Below are 24,182 nucleotides of genomic sequence, written 5' to 3'. Positions count from 1 at the left end.
GGAGCGACCCATTAGGCAAGGGTTGCTCCCCTGGGGGGCAAATTGTATTTAGACCATTTCTGCCCCTTGGGGGCAGATTGGCCGATTTTAGGTCAATCTGCCCCCAAGGGGGCAGAAACCACTAGGCACCGGGGATTATTTTTTTTGTGCCAATGTCACACATGGGGAGCGACCCCGTAGGCAAGGGTCGCTCCCGGGGCGGGTGGGGGGGGAGCAAATTTATTTTAGGCCATTTCTGCCCCCCATGGGGCCGGCTGAGCTAGAGGCCAAAACCACAGGTAGCCACACAAGTAAGGTACCATTTTTATTGGGAGACTTGGGGGAACGCTGGGTGTAAGGAAATGTGTGGCTCCTCTCAGATTCCAGAACTTTCTGTCACCGAAATGAGTGGAAAACGTGTTTTTTTAGCCAAATTTTGAGGTTTGCAAAGGATTCTGGGTAACAGAACCTGATCAGAGCCCCACAAGTCACCCCATCTTGGATTCCCCTAGGTCTCTAGTTTTCAAAAATGCACAGGTTTGGTAGGTTTCCCTAGGTGCCGGCTGAGCTACAGGCCAAAATCTACAGGCAGGCACTTTGCAAAAAACACCTCTGTTTTCTGTCAACAAATGTGATGTGTCCACGTTGTGTTTTGGGCATTTCATGTCGCGAGCGCTAGGCCTACCCACACAAGTGAGGTATCATTTTTATCGGGAGACTTGGGGGAACATAGAATAGCAAAACAAGTGTTAGTGCCCCTTGCCTTTCTCTACATTTTTTCCTTCCAAATATAAGAGAGTGTGTAAAAAAGATGTCTATTTGAGAAATGCCCTGTAATTCACATGCTAGTATGGTCACCCCGGAATTCAGAGATGTGCAAATAACCACTGCTCCTCAACACCTGATCTTGTGCCCATTATGGAAATACAAAGGTTTTCTTGATAGCTATTTTCACTCTTTATATTTCAGCAAATGAATTGCTGTATACCAGGTATAGAATGAAAACCCACTGCAGGGTGCAGCTCATTTATTGACTCTGGGTACCTAGGGTTCTTGATGAACCTACAAGCCCTATATATCCCTGCAACCAGAAGAGTCCAGCAGACGTAACTGTATATTGCTTTCAAAAATCTGACATTGCAGGAAAAAGTTACAGAGTAAAAGGTAGAGAAAAATTGCTGTTTTTTTCACCTCAATTTCAATATTTTTCTTTTTCAGTTGTTATTTTGTGTAGGAAACCCTTGTAGGATCTACACAAATTACCTCTTGCTGATTTCAGAATTTTGTCTACTTTTCAGAACTGTTTAGGTTTCTGGGATCCAGCATTGGTATCACGCCCATTTCTGTCAGTGACTGGAAGGAGGCTGAAAGCACAAAAAAATCGTTAAAATGGGGTATGTCCCAGTAAAATGCAAAATTTGTGTTGAAAAATTTGTTTTCTTGATTCAAGTCTGCATGTTCCTGAAAGCTGGTGATTTTAGCACCGCAAACCCTTTGTTGATGCCATTTTCAGGGAAAAAAACTACAAGCCTTCTTCTGTAGCCACTTTTTCCCATTTTTTTTAAAAAAAACGAAATTTTCACTGTATTTTGGCTAATTTCTTGGCTTCCTTCAAGGGAACCCACAAAGTCTGGGTACCTCTAGAATCCCTAGGATGTTGGAAAAAAAGGACGCAAATTTGGCTTGGCTAGCTTATGTGGACAAAAAGTTATGAGGGCCTAAGCGCGAACTGCCCCCAAGAGCCAAAAAAAGGCCTGGCACAGGAGGGGGAAAAGGCCTGGAAGCGAAGGGGTTAAACAACCAGGTTTCTAAATTTCTTCTGTCCATATTTTTCATTTTCTATTTTGCTTGTTCTCATTTCTGCCCGAATGGTTGCACAATTTTTGAAGTCGTGTCTCAGCCCCTTCATTTCAGTTCAAAACAGGTCAATAGTGTTTCTAGATCTACGAGTTAGGTCGCGCATCTTTAGCTCTGGGAACGAGGCCTTTAAACAACACCCTCACAGGTTCCTAAGCCCAAATTGCTCCTTGTGCCAACCTCTGGGCCACAGCTGGGGGTTTAAAAACCTCACCAAGAAGAGCTCCAAGTACTCCGGCGGTTTGCTGGGGGTGAAAACCCCTTTTCTGTGCATATCTCGGACTCCGTTGGGCCATTTTGCACAATCTTGAGCTCATTCTGCTCATGGTGCTGAGCTACGGCCACCTAAAGCCTTTTCTTTAGGACTCCTCGTCTCCAAGGTGGTGCATTTTGCATTGGCCTACTTCCACTGACTTTCTGCACCAGACTTCACACCTTTTCTTTTCTCCTCTGGGGCTTTTCTCCTCCTGGGATTATAATCCATTTCTTCCCCAATTAGTCCTTAAGGAGTGTAAGGGGACGAGGTTCCCTGGTACTGGGGAAAGGTCCTCTCATTGTGGGATTAACTGTAGGCATAGTCCTTAGTCCAGGGGGGGCTTCAAGGGGGCTCATCCTTCCAGTTACCTGTGGCTGCCACCTCCAGTCCCAATATCCAACTAAAAAAAATAAAAAATAAAAATTACACTCTTCCCCTTGTGAAAGACTTTTTAAGTCGGGCAGAACCTTGCAGAACAAAACACCCCTGGCCAATCATAGGATGCAACATCACTTCTCCGTCCCTGCCCAACCCTATTGCACAGCATGCTGGGACAGTTCAAGATGGCATCACCCAGGTATCACTGGTTACATCTCCTTTGGGGTCCTCAGCTCCACTTCAACATCACTGCCAGAGCCTTTCCCACCTAAACTTTAAAGGGGAGCCCCCTTCTGGGTTGGCTCCAGAGGTCTGGCTTCCTCCTTTGTTCAGTGGGCTTGGGCTGTCCCATCTTTGGTAAAGGCTGATAGCTAATTGATGAATGAATGCAGATTTTTCACCCCATCCCTTCCTTCTCAGGAGCTGAGTGAAGCACTGTTAATTGCTCTCTGTGTGAAGAGGTCAAAGTTCCTGCTGCTGCACAAAAGGGTGATAAAAGGCCTGGGCTCTGGTCCTGAGCTGAGCCAGAGTAATAAGACAATTCTGGATGCCCCATAAGATGTATAGACAACTTCTTGAAACTTGCAGATTTGATTGTGGCGCACGTTTTGCCGAATTCAGATGTGTCACAGGACTTTGCAGGCCAAATAGGAAGTGAAACGGCACACTAAGGCAGATTTCAACCTATGTACAGACATGACATTACTCCACACTGACTTTCCCTATGAGTATCCACTAATATCATAAGCATACCCAAGGTCACTATCTTACAGTGCAGAGTCCCATCTGCTGCAGGCTACCTGTGCGCAGTTGACAGACTGTGCACAACAGTAGTTTCACACGTGCTGTGCTCACACGTGCACACAGGCTGTCGTGTAACCAGCCAAATGACCCATACCCTTGCTGAGTCACGGCAGGTTTGTCTTAGAAGGCGGGCACTGGCGGTAAACATGTGCAGTCCATTTACTATGTGTTTATCGTGGATGAGTCACCAGTTGTGAGGCTCACCCAAAGTAAAAAGGCCAAAAACAGGTGTTCAAGCTAAAAATCAGTGTGAATTATAGGGGCAGAACCTATTCAGTTATAGGAACTAATAAAGATGGGGACTTCGCACCAAGTCAACTATTAGGACAACTGATCAACATACAGTCCAATTTAAGTAAAAGATATTTGTCTGTTAGGATTTCTGTCAACTGCTACAAACAACAAGACAGCACAATAAAAACTCACGGCCACCTGCTCCAGAATAAAGCAACAGTGCAATAAATATTTAAGCAAACCTCTTCTGTGACAACATTTCAAATGTTTTTCACAACAAGTGATACTCAATTTTCAAAATGAACAGTTCAACTACAAACGTAACTACGCGCATCACGAATTAAAGGCAGCATATTCTTCACAACCAAATACTTCACCAACAATCGGGCAAGACTACTTTCCAAAGATGGCTGCTTTCACCAAGTCTCACAGCACTAGCTAAACTACTGTGCAGAGTCACAGAGAGTATGTAGAAGCACAAGGGGACAAGTGTAGCACCCAACCATGATACTTGTGACTTTTGAAAGCAGCTTCTGCTGCAGGAATAAGAAGTGACTACTCCAAGTGGACCCCTGTCGATTTGGACGAGTGGAGCCTCTGGGTAAACTAACTTGACTGACAGAACAAACAAAATAGATAGAAAAAAAAAAACAATCATGGTTGCTACTCAAGGGCCCTCATTACGAGTCTGGCAGTCCATGTACTGCCAGCCTCATGGTGGCAGGCGGACCCCCGCAGTAGTGGTGGTCCACCCACCATATTATGACTGTGGCGGTGCTGCCACGGTCGAAAAGTTGCCACTGCCAGGCTGCCGCCACCAGGCAGCCTGGCGATCTCGATTCTTCAATTCTGCCAGGGCAGCGCTGCAAGCAGTGCTGCCCTGGGGATTACGAGTCCCATTCCACCAGCTTTTCCATGGCGGTTAACACGTCCATGGAAAGGCTGGCGAAATGGGGGACTCGGCACCCTGCACTGCCCATGCACTTGATATGGGCAGTGCAGGGGCTTCCATGCACAGTCCTGACGCACATTTCACTGCCCGAATTACGGGCAGTGAAATGTGAGACAAGGGCTGCTGCACCTGCTGCACCAACATACAGGCGCCGGCTTCATTAGGAGCCGGCGTCAATGTTAAGGCCCTGTTTCCCGCTGGGCCGGCAGGTGGAAACACTGCATCCGGTGGCCCAGCGGGAAACTCATAATAGGGCCGGCGGGGACTTGACCGCACTGGTGGTCAAGTGGCAGCAATGAGCCGCCCGCCGAACTCATAATGACCCCCCAATGTGTGGCCTTCCTGATACAGTTCTGATTATTTTTCTTACCCTTCCCATTTTACCAACCCCATAAGCCCCCCCCTCAATAACCAACGTCCTGCCTCAATTAATTTAACACCAACTTACTTCTTTAGCTGCCAGGATCAGGATGGCTGCATTAGTATGTAATAAAAACAAAGGCTGTTTTGTCATTCTAATCTGTCCGTTTGTGTACTAGCAGTCCCAGAACAATAAACGTCAGCCGATGCTTATGTGTTCGGAGTTGATTTACCTCATATTAGTATGGCCAGTAACTACCAGACAAATCCATGTGTGCATTTTACTCTTGAAATTGGGGAACTATCGGCAGCCTCCCTTCCAATGTTGAGCTCCGTCAGTGGATGGCGAAAGCAGTCTATTCTACAATGGAGTGCTTTGCCAGGTTTGTGAGGGTTTAAAGTGTTGAAGCTAGTTTATCAAGTTTACCTCACAGCACAAACTTGCCTCACAGCATAAGTACAGTCCTGAGGACACTACTGAAGGACAATGAGGCTCAGGGAGTGAAAATTGTAGCAGAAAGGAATAGTGCTTAGAAATTTACTAACAACTGCTGTACAAATTTGGACTGTGTTAGAATCTCTGAAGTGGCCACTCAGATTCAGCTTATTATTTTCCTCAATTACACTTATCGTGATAAAAAAGAAAGTCCAGTTAACAACCGAAAATAGACTGCCTCAATTAAAATCTACGAGATCCTTGTGAAAATAAAGAATTTACTTTAACAATGTACTATGTATAATAAAAGTGTAACACATATTCGAAATCCAGACTTCAATGCTTTCTCCAAACCACCATAAATGAGTATGTAGTTTTACCTGGAGAAATATATATTTCCATAAAGCAAGGCCGACAAATATTTCTAGCGCTTTAAATTGATTTTAAATAGTACAGATGGGCCCAAATGAACTCTGGACAACCATGAGGGCATCCGCTCTTAAGTTAAACTGTTCAACTGGGTGTTGCCCAGGAAGAAAAGAACACTGCTTGCCATATATCCTTTTTTTAAAGGATCATTACCTAGACGTTCTACAGAACAAATGGAAATGCTCATATTTGAACAGGAACACCTGAAATGGAACCGGAACCTGGCCAAGCCAACCAGTATTAAGGGGGACAAATAAGGATGAATAAGACAAGAAAGGTGAAACACAATATTTTCTTATTCGCTTCTGGAGGTGCATAATCCTGTACTCTCCAGTAATGTATGTTGCACTTTCCTGCGCTGAAATGTAAAAGAGACACATTCAAGAAAAGGGCCTTGTGAAAGAATTAACAATCTAGAAGTGAAACATTCCGGACACAGGTGAACACCTTGACTTGCACTGTTGCATATACCTTTTCTAAACTGTTCCAGTCTAGTACCAACAACATGTTGGCATGCTGGTTAAAGAAAAAAAATGACCACCACTGGTTAGTACAGTGTTACTAGCTGCAGCAAATTAGTTCTCCACTTATTCATCATCATAAACCACCCACTGCTGCTAGAAGACATCTGATCCATGCTTACTATCGTGCAACTTCACAGAGTCGAGTCAACTGAAAGTTGTACACCTCTTTCTTTAGAAGTTGCCCCAGGGTGGCCCCTATGTGCAGTTTTAGAGCACCCTCATCATTCTAGTCCCCGAATTCAGCAGGCCAAAGCTCGTTGATGCTCCAAATCACAAGGGGAGCTCTCTGAACTAGAGATGTGAATTTAGTTTAATTAACTATGCATTTAAACAGCTGAAATTATTTGTTTTTCACTATGAGTCAGCTTTTCCTCCTTCACTTCTAGCCTCATCAGGATAACTTGTCCCTTAATAACACCCGTAGGTACAAATGTTGAGAAAAAGACATAATTAAGGATTCTGTATCGGGGAATGAATTAGCCATAGGGGCATATGTACCTCACAGGCACATTATAAAACATGTACCTCGATCACCTGTTCAACCTTCAACTGCATTTACGAGAAATAGAATGCTTACAGGTTAAGTATCTGCTGCTTCAGTATCATACGCAGTTACGGTGGGAAGCATGGAGTGGCCTTTCATAAAAAAAGATATCATGCCCTGTACTGCAGCCAGAGAATATTCATAACATTTCTATGCAGCAACCAACTCTTGAAACTGCCAATGTTGGAAGGGGTTAGAATAACAGTATTTGATGGCACAGGGACTTGGAGGATAAAAGCACATGGAGGTGGGTAAGAAAAGGTCGCTTATATTGCAGGAATCTAAAGAGAAAGCATAAAGTCTGCTGTTTGGCATAGCAAAATATCAAAAGCAAGGGTTGCGAAAAAGCTTGATAGCACTTCATAAAATTGTCAGTTTTATAAAAGATTATTTTTTGAGTTATGGTTTTCATCATTTTACTACCGTTGTTTTGATCTTTCTTTCTGATACCCTTCAAAAGTCTTCACAATTGTCCTACTGACCACCAACCTACCCTATAGCCTTCATTCATGCTCTAGCATCTATTTTCTTTTCACAATCCTCCGTCCATCTAACACAAACACCGCAAGCCTTTACTGAACTATGTAACCAACACCACTGTTTCACCGATACTTACATATTTATGTCCTCAACATGCAGATCATGACCTTAATCTGGCCTCTATAAATTCCTTGATCTTCAAATTACACACCGAGCAATGCTGTCACCCTCATATTTTTACTATAAACCATGTGTTCTTAGCCTTTTGATTTCTGTAGACCCCCATTAAATCATCCCTGGAAGCCGAGGACCATGGCATAAGCATTTTCGATTATTTAAACTGCAAACCAGTCCACAAAAAATACAGAAACATTCATCAAACAAATACACAAATGATTAAATATTTTATTTAACAAAAATATTTTAAAGATATCAAAATGTTAATAGGAAGGCTGGAGCTTTTCTAAATTCATACAGGACACTCATTACACATACTATGTTATGTTTGAGGCACTTGCACTGCTCCCACGAATCAGTATGAGAATACTAAATTAATTTTCAGCCTTCAATTTCAAAATCCTTCACAGAACTTTTTTAAATTTTCAACTGCACATGTTGTTTCTTTATTTATATACACTTTATTAACCCGTTAATATTATTAGTTTTCTAAGCAGTTGCAAGATCCTTAAGTAGGCTTCACGGAGCCCAGGGATCCAAGGACCACAGGTTACAAACCACTGCCATAAATTAACAGTGGTTCCCAACCGTTTGACGTCTGTGGACCCCCAGTTTATCATTACTGGAACCCGGGGACCCCCACTGAATAAATATTGTAGTCCGGGGACCCCCCACTGAGTCATTACTGAAAGCTAGGGATGGAATCTGATAATATTATAGAATTTTCTAAGCAGTCGCGGACCCCCTGAGGAGGCTTTGCGGACCCCCAGGGGTCCCCGGACCACAGGTTGGGAACCACTGCCATAAAACATCACCATCTTCGACTCAACCATTATCTAAGACATTTTAGTCACTCTTTAATCAAAAAGGGAATGCATCTGCCCACCTAAGAGACAACAGAATAATTATCTAATAACTGACCTCGCCTTCTGCTGTAGCAATGCCTTCATTTTCATGGCCTTAGCCTCACACTCTGTCACAATGCCTGCATGTTGTTTTAGGCCTTGGCATTATGCTCTGCAAAAACGTAAGTATCATTATTCAGACCCATAGCTTCACCCACTTCAACAACACACCAGCATCACTTTCTAGTCCTAAACCCATCGACCAGCACCATGGTCCGCCTTGATTTCACTGTGGGTACCATCACCACCCTAAAGGCCAGCATGCATTTCATCTTGCCCTCTGCCTGTTCAAAGGGACACTGCCTGGACTGTCACCTGATCCTAGAGATATAATCTACGCGTCCTCATTTCGATACTATTATGCACCACATCACTAAATCATTCCCTGACCTGCCCTTCGCTTAGGACTTCCTAAGTTTCACTTTATAACTTTCATCCTTATGAAACTGTCAGCAATGCCTTTCTCTTTCATATCTTTAAGCACAATTACGGTCCTAGCCAACATCTTTTTTCAGCTACTATCACACACTTGAATATAACCTTAACCTAGTGCAATTAACCATTTGAGACTAAAGTGCTGAATACATTTTGCCACACAAGGAGGATGATGTTGCAAAGTTCAAATTTAGGAGGAATAGTTCAACGCACAATATTTTGCCAGCACAAATATCTCTATGTGGCAAACGTCTGGCATTAGATTAAAAAAGTATCACTTACACTGAGTTTTGACTGTTACAGCACCGTACTTTAAGCTAATGAAAGTATGGTAGGAATCTGGAGTTGTTTTTTTTCCCCTACGACAGGCAGGTTTTGATATTATTTGACCAATCCAAAATATGTAATATTTTGCCTGGAATATTAAATACCCAAACCATTTCAGAATTGTCATTGACGGTATTTCACTAATCCAAAACTTAAACTGTAGAGATATCCGAGCATGCAGGGAAAAAAAACGTTGCTGATGAGTTTTCCTCGGGATATTCTCTTTGTAACATCCCCTCTCCTCTTTGCACTGTCTTCACTAAATATTCATTCATAATCTGACCTAGGTGTCATCCAAGCCTTCCTCTCATTAGCTGGACCGAAAATACTATTCAGACTTGGAACTCACAATGTGATAATACCATTTCATGGTTATTTGTGTCAGTGTGATACGTTCATCAGGGCTATCAGTGTGTTCTAGCACTCAACTAACATTTTGATTTGATTGTTATTCTCAACATCAGAGTTGAAACCAGTAGCTAGACCTTTATATCAATAAGAAGATGAACCATATCCAACTCTACTTTGTAACCAATATTGTTATACAGGCTTTCAACTGAGCTCTGACCAACATCTGGCATGCCGTCAACTCAACCGTTGACAAACATCATCATCACAGAGCTCTTTATCATACACTGTTCAATATTGTCACTATTTAGGCTCTCGGTTTTCACAATCAACACAACAGCAGCAAAGCTCTTTATTTCACCATCTGACCAAAAACATTATAATCGCCATGCCCTTTAGCTCAGTTAACTCCCAAGACGTTCTCATCTAGGACATTCATTGCTGCAGTACTGAAGAAATTTCTTCACCGGAGTAAAACAATATTTAAATTATTTTAAGATAACTGTGGAATTTTAGAGCTTGTGACAAGTGTTTGAGGATGTTTGATGCATTAAGAGCAGGATGCATCAAACATCCTCATGGGTGTAAGAAAGCAGGTCAAACTACAGGCTCAGGCGCCTCTGTGCAAAAGGACCAGCTAGCTTGTAATTGTGTGACAATTAAGCTTAAAAAAGCAGACTGAACCAATCACCAAACGGATGAAACAAACTGTGTCAGACTCAATCTAGGACCTTGCTTTCATCCCAATCACTGCCTCAGCTTTCAGCTCACCAGGGTCATCCAGTAACTGTGGATCACAATGCAAAAGCAAGCATTTCGTAAAACATATTTTGGACGTATGAAACAGATGAATTCGGCAAATTAGCCTTCTCTGGCAATCAACCTAGCTTTACAAAGAACGGAGACCGCAACATCCCTGTGTCATACTATTTCAGAACTAGGCAGGAAGCAAGATAGTGAGAATGGGTGTGAAAAGGCGTACACAGGAAGCTGAAGCAATCTAACTAGTGAACATGTAAATGCCTACTAAAAGCAGTTAGTAAAGAAGGGGGTCTTACACTTGTGCTTTTTCTATCACATGATAAAGATATCATTATTGAATATGCTTGCAGAACACTCAACTTACCAACATGTGTGTTTTAGGGCAGTTCATAACCGCCCAGAAAACCATAAAAAAAATTTTTTTTTTAAATCGAAAAGTAAAAAACAAAAACAAAAAAACTTTTAAAGAGAAAATACCTAACCACAGAATGGATCTGTAGAAGCAGAGCCCCAAGTCGACGGGCAGAAACATGGCTGACATTACCAAAGGTAACAAAAATCTGATTTAATTCTGACTCCACTTCCTTTTCTGTTCTCCATTGCCCATTTTTCGAGTCTAACTTAAATAAACCCCATGGGACACTGTAAATGGACATGAATTATACCCTTTTATGTTATAACGTTGCATAAGACACAAAGGGATCGAAAAAAGGCTAAACCGAATCAAAATTAAAGTTTTAGACGGACTATAATGGTGTTCGTTTTCTGAGGCAGAAAATATTAACAGTAAAACCTTGTTTTGTGACCAATCGATATAAACATTAAAGCCTCGAGTGTAGCTGATAATTACTGGGACACCTTAGAGCAGAGGTCTTCAAACTGGGGGGCGGGCCCCCCTAGGGGGGCCTCAGGTGATCCCAGGGGGGGCCCCAGACTCTGGCCAAAATAAATATTATACAGATAACAGGCCTTTGTTTTAAGCAGAAGCATGTTATTGTAGTTTTAAAAAGGTAACAGTACTGAACTGCAATGTTTAAATAGGTTTAGACATATTTGAACATTGCCATGTTTATAAAATAATTGTGAATAAATCTGAGGGGGGGGCCCAATGATTTTTATTTTTCAACTGGGGGGGCGCGGCATTAAAAAGTTTGGAGACCCCTGCCTTAGAGGGTATGATTTCCAAACTGCAGTAAATATAAACACGTCTATTCTCAACATCAACAAGCGCGTGTAGCCTAGTTTTATTTACCACTCCATATTCGTTGCTAGTATATGCTTAGACAATCGGAATGCTTACAACCAGGCACTTACTACTGTTCGCATACATTCTATATGCGAGGTCGTGAACCAGACAGTCAATGGGCGTGTTTATTTGCCTGCACTGGATAAGATTAGGGGGATGGGGGAGAATGCTCTTTTGTCTGCATCCTCCTTTGTGTGTCCTCACCTTTGATGAGGGTCGGTATTTGTGTGGGGGTGGGGAGGTTTACAAGCTCATATTCAAACCTCATTGACCACTTTCCAAAATTTGCTTGAAAACATCATGAGACAGAACTACTTTCTACACATCAAATACAGAGATTAGATTGACATTGTAAAACCACTTAAACGTCAATAACCTTTTGAAATCAGTAAAGTCCATCAAAAAATGAATGTAAATAAAACACACTACCATTTTACATGCATGTTTTCATTTTTCTTGATCCCGACACTACATGATCAACTGACTAACTGCTAAGGGGTGACCTCTGCACTGTCATGAAGCCAGGTGAGAATGGTAAGCTCACTGATGTCCCACATTTGAAAGCCATGTCATCAGACTTAACCCCCAATTTAAGTTAAAAAAAAATGACAAATCATCTGCTGTAATCCTCAAAGACAGGAATGTACGCAAATTGTTTCTAATAGCAAGTTCCTGGTTCACCAGCATTTCATAACATGTGTTACCTGGGAAACCAGGGGAAATGCTGGGTACAACATTACAAACATTAACGCAGAAATTATCATTTATGGAGCCTTCCAAGTAAAACAGTTGTAGAAACAACCCAAGGTATTTATCGAAAATAATCCCAAAATGCCAATGCCCTTTTCAGCCACACTAACTCTGTGCAATGGGGATAGCTATTCCAAACAGGTATTCGTCAAGGGGGTAGAGTAAGGCTTTCTGCTTTTCCTGAGAAACTCTGATGCCACCAGTAGTTCCTAATTTAGGAGCATGTGCTTGTTTGGATAAAATTCCTTATTTTTAAGTCTAGCGCGCAAGCTTTTAACCACCCACAGCTCATGCCCATCACTTTCACTTATTTGTGAACTTGTCTTTCAAAAATACCTTGATGTCAATGGTAATTGCTCTAAGTTTGTCCTGCCATGGGCCAGTTTTGTTACCGCCTTGCTGACTGACCCTGTTACAATGATAACTGCATGATTGCCTATATACTTCAGTGTGGGTGAACTATTTTTTCCTTTGTCTCCCCCCCCCCCCCCCCTCCCCCCCTTCGTGCTCCATGGCAGCCACTGCCTCACAACACCAACAGTGCAAACTCCATTGGCGGTATTAGAGCGCTGGCCACATTGTTCGTACAGTTACCTAATCAGAGTCACTTCTTTTGGTTCTCTCCTTCACGCTCCATACTTTCCCAAAAGCACTTTTAATTGATAAATGCTTCACTAAAAAAAAAAAAAAAAAAAAAAAAAAAGAAATACGCAATGCTGCTCTCCCGGCACGGTAGGCGAGCCGATACTACAATATTCGCTGCACTCAGGAGACATCAACCCATAATGCTTTGCAAGTATTCTTTTTCAAAACATATTTGCTCATAACTCAGCCTGTGGTTTTCCTAGGACAATGGGAGCACCACCAAAACGTTCAGCGTGATGCACGCTTTCTGTTTAGGTCCTCTCTGAGGCAATATACACTAGGTTAGTGGGGACCCCAAAATAATAACCCCTTCCACCATTCAGTTCATATTTAAGCTCTCTTATGGCTGGTACTTTTGTTTTAAAGCTTGGAAGAGTTTATGCTTTAAGGGCCTTAGTTTGCAGTAGGCCTGCTAGACCTGAAAATGTGTAAGGCACTACCGTTCTCTAGGAGCTAAATATACTCTAGGAGCTAAATATATGGTTGTATTACATAAATTTGGGCCATTCTACTTTCTCCAGTGGTTATGCCCTCCAAGGGCTAATTATATGGTTACATGAACATGTTTCTTACAAATTATATTTTTATTGTGGTGTTCTCTAGGGACTGTTTTGAGAATTACAGTCAACATACTACGTTTGCCGCACTTGGTTGTCCCACAACGCTTTGCAGAGCATTGTTCTACAAAAATGTTTTGCACATAACTCAAGACTATGGTGGCCCTAGGACAATCGGATCACCTTCAAAACGTTCACCACTACGTACTCTTTCTGTCTAGATAATCTCTCCGACCCCGCACTCGATTAGTGGAGAACCCAAAATAATAACCCCTCCCTCCATTCAGAGTCTTTTTAACCTTTCTTATGGTTGGAACTTTTGTTTTACAGCGGAGAGTAGTTTGTGTTTTAAGGGTCTTGTTAGTAATATCTTTGCAATAGGCCCACTAGTCCTAAAAATGTGTAATACACTGATTTCTAGCGGCTTAATATATGGTTACACTGCAATACTTTAAGTAATTTTTTTTTCATGTGCTTATGCCCTTTAAGGACTAACTATGCGATAACATGACCATGTGTCCTACAAATGTTATTTTCATTGTGGTGTCCTCTGGGGCTGTTCTGAGCATTACAGTCTAATGCCAAATGTTTATTTCTGATAAAGGTGTTTAATTGGGTCTATATGATAACTGCACGTGTTTTATTAATTTCTTTTTATTGCAATTATGACCATAATTCAAGCCAGCTTAACATCCCCATTACACTATGAATGTTTGAACACTCTTGATATGTTTGGGTGACCCTTCTAATTTATTTCTCTCATTACTCCTCTGTAGCTGTCTTATAATTGGGAATTGTGTTAGTCAGCCAGCAACTCTGACAGTGGGGTGGTGAAAGTGGTATTCTACTGGAATTAGCAAGGCAGATTTAAATTAGAATGCTAAATGGCATCATTTTTATTTTTGGCTGCAGATGAGGAAGAAGGTAAATGGAAGTGTGTTACTTATGTGCAGGGCAACTGAAATTATGTGGCCAGAAAAGACTAAATTATGAGGCAGGACTGACCGATTTATGTGTAAAAAAAAAAAAAGTCCAGTTATGAATTTACAACGCCAGTAGCTCTAACTCAAGCAAATGCGAGACCCATTGCATGGCACATGCTTGTTTAGTCTGGCCATCAAGAACAAATTTAAAGCTAACAAACTACTGAATTGACAAGTCGGCAAAGCCGCTGTCTCTTGAGTAGTTTTTAGTATGATTTATGCAAATTTTAAAGAGTTTATGTTGCAAAGGGTCACGTCTGAGCTCTAGGACGTCAGGGGATCGAGTGATAAGGGTACAGGATGTTGTGGGTGCTCGATGAGAATTTTGGAGACTTAGGGTATTTAGGCTGAGCAGAACAGTTGACTAAAGTAGTTTTCTGAAATTCAGGTAGGTGCAGAAAAGTGAAGTGCACCCAACGTAGCACCAGTGGTGAAAAGGCAAAGCATAAAAGGAGACAAATAAAAGCTGTGTAATAATACAAGGAGGGGGAAGGGCTCAATGGGTGGACCTAATGGTCCTCTACAAATTCTCAGTAGAGTAAAGGAACACAGATTGAATAAACATTGCACCTGGTGCTAAGGCAGTCGACAACATATCCAAAATTTCCAATGGGAATGCAGGAAAAAAATAGGCTTGCCACTGAACGGCCAGCAGGTCTTTCTTGACCAAAGTAGGCCTACGCCCTATTTCATCCGCTGACCTAGAGAAACAACTGGAGAAGTTATCAGGCCTACTAACTGATAACTCTTGTGATGCTCTTTATGTCATGACAATGCCATTAGCACCAGAAAAGGTGCCGTAATTTTTTGAAAGAAAAGATACGAAAAAAACAAACTCACCATGTCTTCAGCAATGTGTGTTCTGCTCCTGGGGTCACAGCCTCTCGCTCACAGCTTATGTCAGGCCGGGCTTGAAAGGGTTCGTGTTATCCTGGGCACTGTGACACCTGCACTCACCTCCATCCTACTTCAAAATACAACTCAGTCTATGACCTACCACCCCTAAGATAAAGTAATTGGGAGCCTCCACTCCTTGCCTGTTGGTAGAGGATTCTTCCGGTCCACCTGGCCTAAAACCATAGACGCCAGCTAAAGCCTAATTAGAGGGGACGACCCTTTTATATTCATAAGGTGTGTGAGTGATGTGTGTGGCGTGTTTACACTACTGTAGGCCTTTCTGTAAGAGCAGCCGTGTTGGGAAAATATTTTATTTGGGTGCTTTTATGTAGTTGACTGTGGACATGTTTCCTTCTATAGGGAAGAGCCTTTTGCAGGGGGTTTGTTAAATGAGATTCTCTCTTTCTCTTGGCTATCTTATGTGCTACTTGTATCAGCTACCCTTTCCTCTTAGTAGTGGCACTAAGCTTAAAGCTCAACTACAGAACGCACTGGATGTGTCTGTAAGGGAGGTTCAAGTGCAACGGGTGGGGGGGTTCTACATAATTCGCTAAAAAAGTGTTTAAAAGTTGGTAGTGGCAGTTTAATATGGGAGGTTTGTTTCTAGGGACGGGTACCTATTTATGGGGATACTGTACCCATATGCAGTGTAGTTTATTGCTCCCTGAAAGACGTGTGGTATTGGGTAAGAGATTGCTTAAGGAAGATATACCGCAGTGGGGGCGAGTACTGCGTGTATCCGCCCTTCTATTGCTGGTTGGGACTGTTAAATGTGCCGAGTGTGTAAATGGGGTGCGGGTCTTCCTCTGAAGAGGATGAATAAGAGAAATACTCAGCTGGCTCCTCTTGGGGAAATTGCTATCTAGAGTTTCCTTCTAGATGACTACTTTCTGGGGGCGCCGTCTCATTTGGGGGTGCCTGGTGGGTTTGGAGGAGGCAGACCATCAACCCGTCACTGCCCTGCGTGTCAGGGCCGCTCCCCTTTCGTCTCTCTCCGCTTCCGGCCAACGCTTCGGCTCCAATCTTCCTCCTCTAGTCTTCCTCCTCCACCTCCCACAGACTCAGAAAACCACGCCTCTTCAAATGACATCATCCAAATGCGCCAAACTCCAGGTAACTAACTCGATTACGAAACGAACTTGTCATGGCCATGGAAAGCGGACAACAAGAAAACGTGATGGAAACGCAGTTCTTGTCCGTTTTCACTGTCAGATAAATAAAACGGCCCGCCAGCACTAAACAGCTCACTTTGTTTCACTAATGAGGAGCGACTCTGTGCTCCTCTGTTTGAAACAGTAGGTACCTGCAGTTCGTTTGAGGTGGAACGTGAAATAAGGCATAGAAAGGAATAGTAGTACTTTGGAAACAAATAGCATTAATCGATATAAGTAATGCTTTAAATTAAAACAGTAAGTGCGAGCACTCACTAAAGGAGCAGTAGACCTTGGGATGAAATTTGGGTTAGGTATAAAGGACGGGTATGTTTTTTTCACCTTTCTAAGCTGTGTATGCAACAAAAGTGTGCATGCATTATAAGAATGTCTAATGCATCGGTCCACACGTAATTTACACTAATAACCATTTATATAGTACTTACTAATAAGTGCTTTATGTTACCCTAAGAAACACTTTTTAACAACCTTAGAAGAATACAATAATGAGGAAAAACAGCAAGTTACCAAACGTTTGCTTTGTAGTTTGCACGCGTTATAAGTCACTAAGCTATATGATAATGTTTTAACTTGTGACCTGCAGGTAACACAATGACCTCTGCAAACAATTACAGTAACCAACTGAGCTATCTACATAAAAAAAAAATCTGTGATCTGTATGTGTCATGCAGGTCTTTACAGCAGGAACACTGAACTATTTAATTTAATGCTAAAGTCAACCTTTGATTAGAAAGCACATAGGTATTTCCAGCAAGTGCATCAGCCACCAGGGTTATTAAAGTGCCGTTGTACCCAGGAACGTACTGAAAACACAAAGATATTGGCAACAGGTGATATTTTAAAATGCAGCCTGTTCTGACCAGTGAAGCAAGGCAGTATACACTTACATTGTCAAATTCTTTGTGGCTGCGTTTAAAAAATAAATAAATACGTTCAGACTTTGCTCTTTGTGACTGCACCCTTTTACTTCTGCCAATCCTTGCCCAATTAATAAAACTAGTGACTTTATGAGTTGCCATTTTTAAAATACGTTTGTCTAGTGGTGGTTGGGCCACTTAAAGGTCGAACAAGGCTAAAGCCAGATATCGGGCTCTGGCTCATTTTAAGGTTCTCTTGAAACATGGAGCCCACAGTGAACCAAGGTTTCATGTGGATTCTGCTTGCCAAGCTCATTGAACCTATTTGCACAATGTTACAAACAAAGCATTAACATTTAACGTAAAAAGGAGAGACAAATAGATCCCCATTTAGTGGCTGATATGTACTATGTGAAACAAGAAAACCTGGGATTAATCCTGGTTTCCCACTTAACCAAACTCTGTGATTTTAGGTAAATATTTTGTTTTACCAAACCCCTTTTTCTTTATTACCTTTCAATAAACCTATAGAGTGACTTAATAAGCTCAAATCTTCCCCTTGTTAAAGGAATATGCTTTTCTTAATTTTGAAGACACTTTATCCTATATAATGTGATGTTTGTTGGATGTTTTACATTGCAAATTGTTATCAGGGCTCAGCTCGTGCTAGAGCTTTTTTATAGCAAAGCCAGCCCCCAGGGCTCGTCTCTCCCTGTTAACTTATTGGTTCCCCTACATTTGTCTTCTGAATGGAAAACCTGCTGCAACATTTGTTATATTTTCTTAAAGAAATTCACACAATGTCACAAAAACATCACAACATTTCCTCCAGAAAAGATTGAGACGGATGGTGTAGGAGGCTGGCCTGGCTTGTAGTGGGTACCAAGGGGTACTTATACTTTGAACCAGGTCCAGTTATCCCTTATTAGTGTAGAAGAGGTGTCTAGCAGCTTAGGCTGATAGAAAATGGTAGCTTAGCAGAGCAGCTTAGGCGGAACTAGGAGACATGCAAAGCTCCCACTATACCACTAGTGTCATATGCACAATATCATAAGAAAACACAATACACAGATATACTAAAAATAAAGGTACTTTATTTTTATGACAATATGCCAAAAGTATCTCAGTGAGTGCCCTCAGTATGAGGATAGCAAATATACACAAGATATATGTACACAATACCAAAAATATGCAGTAATAGTAATAGAAAACAGTGCAAGCAATGTATAGTCACAATAGATTGCAATGGGAGCACATAGGTATAGGGGCAACACAAACCATATACTCCAAAAGTGGAATGCGAATAACGTATGGACCCCAAACCTATGTGACCTTGTAGAGGGTCGCTGGGACTGTAAGAAAACAGTGAGGGTTAGAAAAATAGCCCACCCCAAGACCCCGAAAAGTGGGTGCAAAGTGCACCTAAGTTCCCCAGAGAGCACAGAAGTCGTGATAGGGGAATTCTGCAAGGAAGACCAACACCAGCAATGCAACAACAATGGATTTCCAGACGAGAGAACCTGTGGAACAAGGGGACCAAGTCCAAGAGTCACACTCAAGTTGTGAGTGGGCAGATGCCCAAGAAATGCCAGCTGAGGGTGCAAAGAAGCTGCCACCGGATGGTAGAAGCTGTGGATTCTGCAAGAACGAAGAGGACTAGGAACTTCCCCTTTGGAGGATGGATGTCCCACGTCGTGAAGAAGCTTGCAGAGGTGTTTCCGTGCAGAAAGACCGCAAACAAGCCTTGCTAGCTGCAAGGGTCGCGGTTAGGGTTTTTGGATGCTGCTGTGGCCCAGGAGGGACCAGGATGTCGCCAATTGCGTGAGGAGACAGAGGGGGCGCCCAGCAAGACAAGGAGCCCACTCAGAAGCAAGCAGCACCCGCAGAAGTGCCGGAACAGGCACTACGAAGAAGAGTGAACCGGAGCTCACCCGAAGTCACAAAGGGAGGTCCCACGACGCCGGAGGACAACTCAGGAGGTCGTGCTCTGCAGGTTAGAGTGTCGGGGACCCAGGCTTGGCAAAGGAAATCCTGGAAGAGTGCACAGGAGCCGGAGTAGCTGCAAATCACGCGGTACCCAGCAATGCAGTCTGGCGTGGGGAGGCAAGGACTTACCTCCACCAAACATGGACGGAAGAGTCACTGGACTGTGGGAGTCACTTGGACAGAGTTGCTGAGTTCCAGGGACCACTCGTCGTGCTGAGAGGGGACCCAGAGGACCGGTGATGCAGTCTTTTGGTGCCTGCGGTTGCAGGGGGAAGATTCCGTCGACCCACGGGAGATTTCTTCGGAGCTTCTAGTGCAGAGAGGAGGCAGACTACCCCCACAGCATGCACCACCAGGAAAACAGTTGAGAAGGCCGCAGGATCAGCGATACAAGGTTGCAGTAGTCGTCTTTGCTACTTTGTTGCGGTTTTGCAGGCATCCAGAGCAGTCAGCGGTCGATTCCTTGGCAGAAGGTGAAGAGAGAGATGCAGAGGAACTCTGATGAGCTCTTGCATTCGTTATCTAAACAATTCCCCAAAGCAGAGACCCTAAATAGCCAGAAAAGGATGTTTGGCTACTTAGGAAGGAGGATAGGCTAGCAACACAGGTAAGAGCCTATCAGAAGGAGTCTTTGATGTCACCTGCTGGCCCTGGCCACTCAGAGCAGTCCAGTGTGCCAGCAGCACCTCTGTTTCCAAGATGGCAGAGGTCAGGAGCACACTGGAGGAGCTCTGGGCATCTCCCAGGGGAGGTGCAGGTCAGGGGAGTGGTCTCTCCCCTTTCCTTTGTCCAGTTTCGCGCCAGAGCAGGGCTGGGGGATACCTGAACCGGTGTAGACTGGCTTATGCAGAGATGGGCACCATCTGTGCCCATCAAAGCATTTCCAGAGGCTGGGGGAGGCTACTCCTCCCAAGCCCTGACACCTTTTTCCAAAGGGAGAGGGTGTAACAGCCTCTCTCTGAGGAAGTCCTTTGTTCTGCCTTCCTGGGCCAGGCCTGACTGGACCCCAGGAGGGCAGAAACCTGTCTGAGGGGTTGGCAGCAGCAGCAGCTGCAGTGAAACCCCGGGAAAGGTAGTTTGGCAGTACCTGGGTCTGTGCTAGAGACCCAGGGGATCATGGGATTGTCTCACCAATGCCAGGATGGCATTGGGGGGCAATTCCATGATCTGAGACATGTTACATGGCCATGTTCGGAGTTACCATTGTGAAGCTATACATAGGTAGTGACCTATGTATAGTGCACGTGTGTAATGGTGTCCCCGCACTCACAAAGTCCGGGGAATTTGCCCTGAACAATGTGGGGGCACCTTGGCTAGTGCCAGGGTGCCCACACACTAAGTAACTTAGCACCCAACCTTTACCAGGTAAAGGTTAGACATATAGGTGACTTCTAAGTTACTTAAGTGCAGTGGTAAATGGCTGTGAAATAACGTAGACGTTATTTCACTCAGGCTGCAGTGGCAGGCCTGTGTAAGAATTGTCAGAGCTCCCTATGGGTTGCAAAAGAAATGCTGCAGCCCATAGGGATCTCCTGGAACCCCAATACCCTGGGTACCTCAGTACCATATACTAGGGAATTATAAGGGTGTTCCAGCATGCCAATGTAAATTGGTAAAATTGGTCACTAGCCTGTTAGTGACAATTTGGAAAGAAATGAGAGAGCGTAACCACTGAGGTTCTGGTTAGCAGAGCCTCAGTGAGACAGTTAGTCATCACACAGGTAACACATACAGGACACACTTATGAGCACTGGGGCCCTGGCTGGCAGGGTCCCAGTGACACATACAACTAAAACAACATATATACAGTGAAATATGGGGGTAACATGCCAGGCAAGATGGTACTTTCCTACACAACCCTCCCCCCCCAAACGAAGGACAATAAGACTAGCCATGACCTGATGAGTCTTCATTGTCTAAGTGGAAATATCTGGAGAGTCCATCTGCATTGGAGTGGGTACTCCTAGGTCTATGTTCCACTGTATAGTCCATTCCCTGTAGGGATATGGACCACCTCAACAATTTAGGATTTTCACCTTTCATTTGTTTTAGCCAAAGTAGAGGTTTGTGGTCTGTCTGAACAATGAAGTGAGTGCCAAACAGGTATGGCCTCAACTTCTTCAGTGCCCAGACCACAGCAAAGGCCTCCCTCTCTATGGCAGACCAACGCTTTTCTCTAGGGGTCAACCTCCTGCTGATAAAAGCAACAGGTTGATCCTGGCCCTCAGAATTAAGTTGTGATAAGACTGCCCCTACCCCTAATTCAGATGCATCAGTTTGGACAATTAATTTTTTGGAGTAACAGGGGCTTTTCAGGACAGGTGCAGAGCACATGGCCTGCTTCAGCTCCTCAAAAGCTTTCTGACAGCTAGCTGTCCATAATACCTTTTTAGGCATTTTCTTAGATGTGAGGTCATTAAGAGGGGCTGCTATGGAGCCATAGTTCTTTATGAACCTCCTGTAATACCCAGTGAGGCCTAAGAAGGCTCTCACCTGGGTCTGAGTTGTAGGGGGAACCCAATCTATAATAGTTTGGATTTTCCCCTGAAGTGGTGCAATCTGTTCTCCACCTACCAGGTGTCCCAGATAAACCACTTTCCCCTGCCCTATCTGGCACTTTGAAGCCTTGATAGTGAGGCCTGCCTTTTGCAGGGCCTCCAAAACTTTCCACAGGTGGACCAGGTGATCATCCCAGGTGGAGCTAAAGACAGCTATATCATCTAGATATGCTGCACTAAAAGCCTCCAACCCTTGCAGGACTGAATTCACCAACCTCTGAAAAGTGGCAGGTGCATTTTTCAACCCAAAAGGCATTACTGTGAATTGGTAGTGCCCTCCAATGGTTGAAAATGCAGTTTTTGCTTTAGCATCCTCTGATAATTTGATCTGCCAATACCCTGCAGTCAAATCAAAGGTGCTTAGATACTTGGCAGATGCCAGTGTATCTATTAGCTCACCTGCCCTAGGTATAGGGTGAGCATCAGTTTTAGTTACCTGGTTGAGGCCTCTGTAATCTACACAAAATCTCATTTCCTTCTTTCCATCTTTGGAATGAGGTTTTGGTACAAGTACCACAGGAGAGGTCCGTGGACTTTCAGAGTGCCCAACCACTCCCAGTTCAAGCATTTTCTGAACCTCTTGTTTTATGCAGTCTCTGACATGGTCAGGCTGCCTATAGATCTTACTTTTGACAGGCAAGCTGTCTCCAGTATCTATAGTGTGCTCGCACCAAGAAGTGGTGCCTGGCACAGTAGAAAAGAGTTCAGAAAACTGACCCAGGAGATTTTTGCAGTGATCTTTCTGCTCAGCAGTAAGACAATCTGCCAGAACTACACCTTCCACTAGAGCATCTTGTTCTGTGGAAGAGAAGAGATCAGGGAGAGGGTCACTCTCTTCTTCCTGTCCTTCATCTGTTGCCATGAGCAGGGTGAGATCAGCCCTGTCATAGTAGGGTTTCAGGCGATTGACATGGAGCACCCTAAGGGGACTCCTGGCAGTGCCCAAGTCAACCGAGTAGGTGACTTCTCCCTTTTTCTCAACAATTATGTGGGGTCCACTCCATTTGTCTTGGAGTGCTCTTGGGGCCACAGGCTCCAAGACCCACACTTTCTGCCCTGGTTGGTACTGAATCAGAACAGCCTTCTGGTCATGCCATTGCTTTTGGAGCTCTTGGCTGGCCTGAAGGTTTTTACTGGCTTTTTTCATATACTCAGCCATTCTGGATCTTAGGCCAAGTACATAGTCCACTATGTCTTGCTTAGGAGCTTTTAAAGGTTGTTCCCAACCCTCCTTAACAAGTTTTAGAGGACCTCTTACAGGGTGTCCAAATAGGAGTTCAAAGGGGCTGAAGCCCACTCCTTTTTGGGGTACCTCCCTGTAAGCAAAAAGGAGGCAAGGTAACAGGACATCCCATCTCCTCCGGAGTTTTTCAGGGAGTCCCATTATCATTCCTTTGAGAGTTTTATCAAACCGCTCAACCAGTCCATTTGTTTGTGGATGATAGGGTGTGGTGAACTTGTATGTCACACCACATTCCTTCCACATGGCCTTTAAGTAAGCAGACATGAAGTTGCTACCCCTGGCCTATACCACCTCTTTTGGGAAGCCCACCCTGGAAAAGATTCCCAGGAGGGCCTTTGCCACTGCAGGAGCTGTAGTGGTCCTTAAAGGAATTGCTTCAGGATATCTGGTGGCATGGTCCACTACCACCAAAATAAACCTATTGTCTGAAGCAGTAGGAGGGTCAAGGGGGCCAACTATGTCAACCCCTACCCTTTCAAAGGGGACCCCAACCACAGGTAGTGGAATAAGGGGAGCCTTTGGAGTGCCACCTGTTTTGCCACTGGCTTGACAGGTTTCACAAGACTTACAAAATTCCTTTGTGTCCTCTGACATTCTAGGCCAATGAAACAAGGGGACAAGCCTGTCCCAAGTTTTAATTTGTCCCAAATGTCCAGCCAAGGGAATGTCGTGGGCTAGAGTTAGGAGGAACTCTCTGTATTGCTGAGGAATCACCAATCTCCTGGCTGCTCCAGGTTTTGGATCCCTTGCTTCAGTATACAAGAGGTTGTCCTCCCAGTAAACTCTGTGAGAGTCACTGACATCCCCATTTTGCTGTTTGACAGCTTGCTGTCTTAGACCCTCTAGTGTGGGACAGGTCTGCTGTGCCACACTCAGCTCCTCCCTGGCAGGCCCCCCTCCACCCAAAAGCTCCGCAGTGTCTGCTTCCAGCTCCTCTGGTGTAGATTCTGCACAGGGTGGAAATTCTTCTTCCTCAGAAGTTGAATCCACTGTAGAGGGAGGGATAGTAGGTAGTGTTTTACCTTTACTAACCCTAGCTTTAGGGAGTACTTGGTCCATTTTTCCAGGATCCAAGTCACCCTGTCCTTTTTGCTTTTTGGC

The 24,182-nt window shown here is 43.8% G+C and overlaps 1 protein-coding gene across 3 annotated transcripts in view; it reads right to left on the bottom strand.

The window, feature by feature from the left end:
- The window catches only part of XPO6 (exportin 6), a 621,317-nt gene extending 604,973 nt beyond the window's left edge, over positions 1-16,344 (bottom strand). The window contains exon 1 of one of the 3 annotated variants that reach the window (XM_069210348.1): positions 15,209-16,344. In XM_069210348.1, coding sequence (XP_069066449.1) covers positions 15,209-15,211 — 3 coding nt within the window. In that variant the 5' untranslated portion in view covers positions 15,212-16,344. The remainder of the gene's footprint in view (positions 1-15,208) is intronic. The other 2 variants (XM_069210346.1, XM_069210347.1) reach the window with 2 other exon arrangements.
- Between the last annotated feature and the right edge of the window lie 7,838 nt (positions 16,345-24,182).

The sequence above is a fragment of the Pleurodeles waltl genome, chromosome 10 (assembly GCF_031143425.1).
Source record: "Pleurodeles waltl isolate 20211129_DDA chromosome 10, aPleWal1.hap1.20221129, whole genome shotgun sequence".
Taxonomy (NCBI): Eukaryota; Metazoa; Chordata; class Amphibia; order Caudata; family Salamandridae; genus Pleurodeles; species Pleurodeles waltl.
This window is presented reverse-complemented; position numbering and strand designations above follow the sequence as displayed.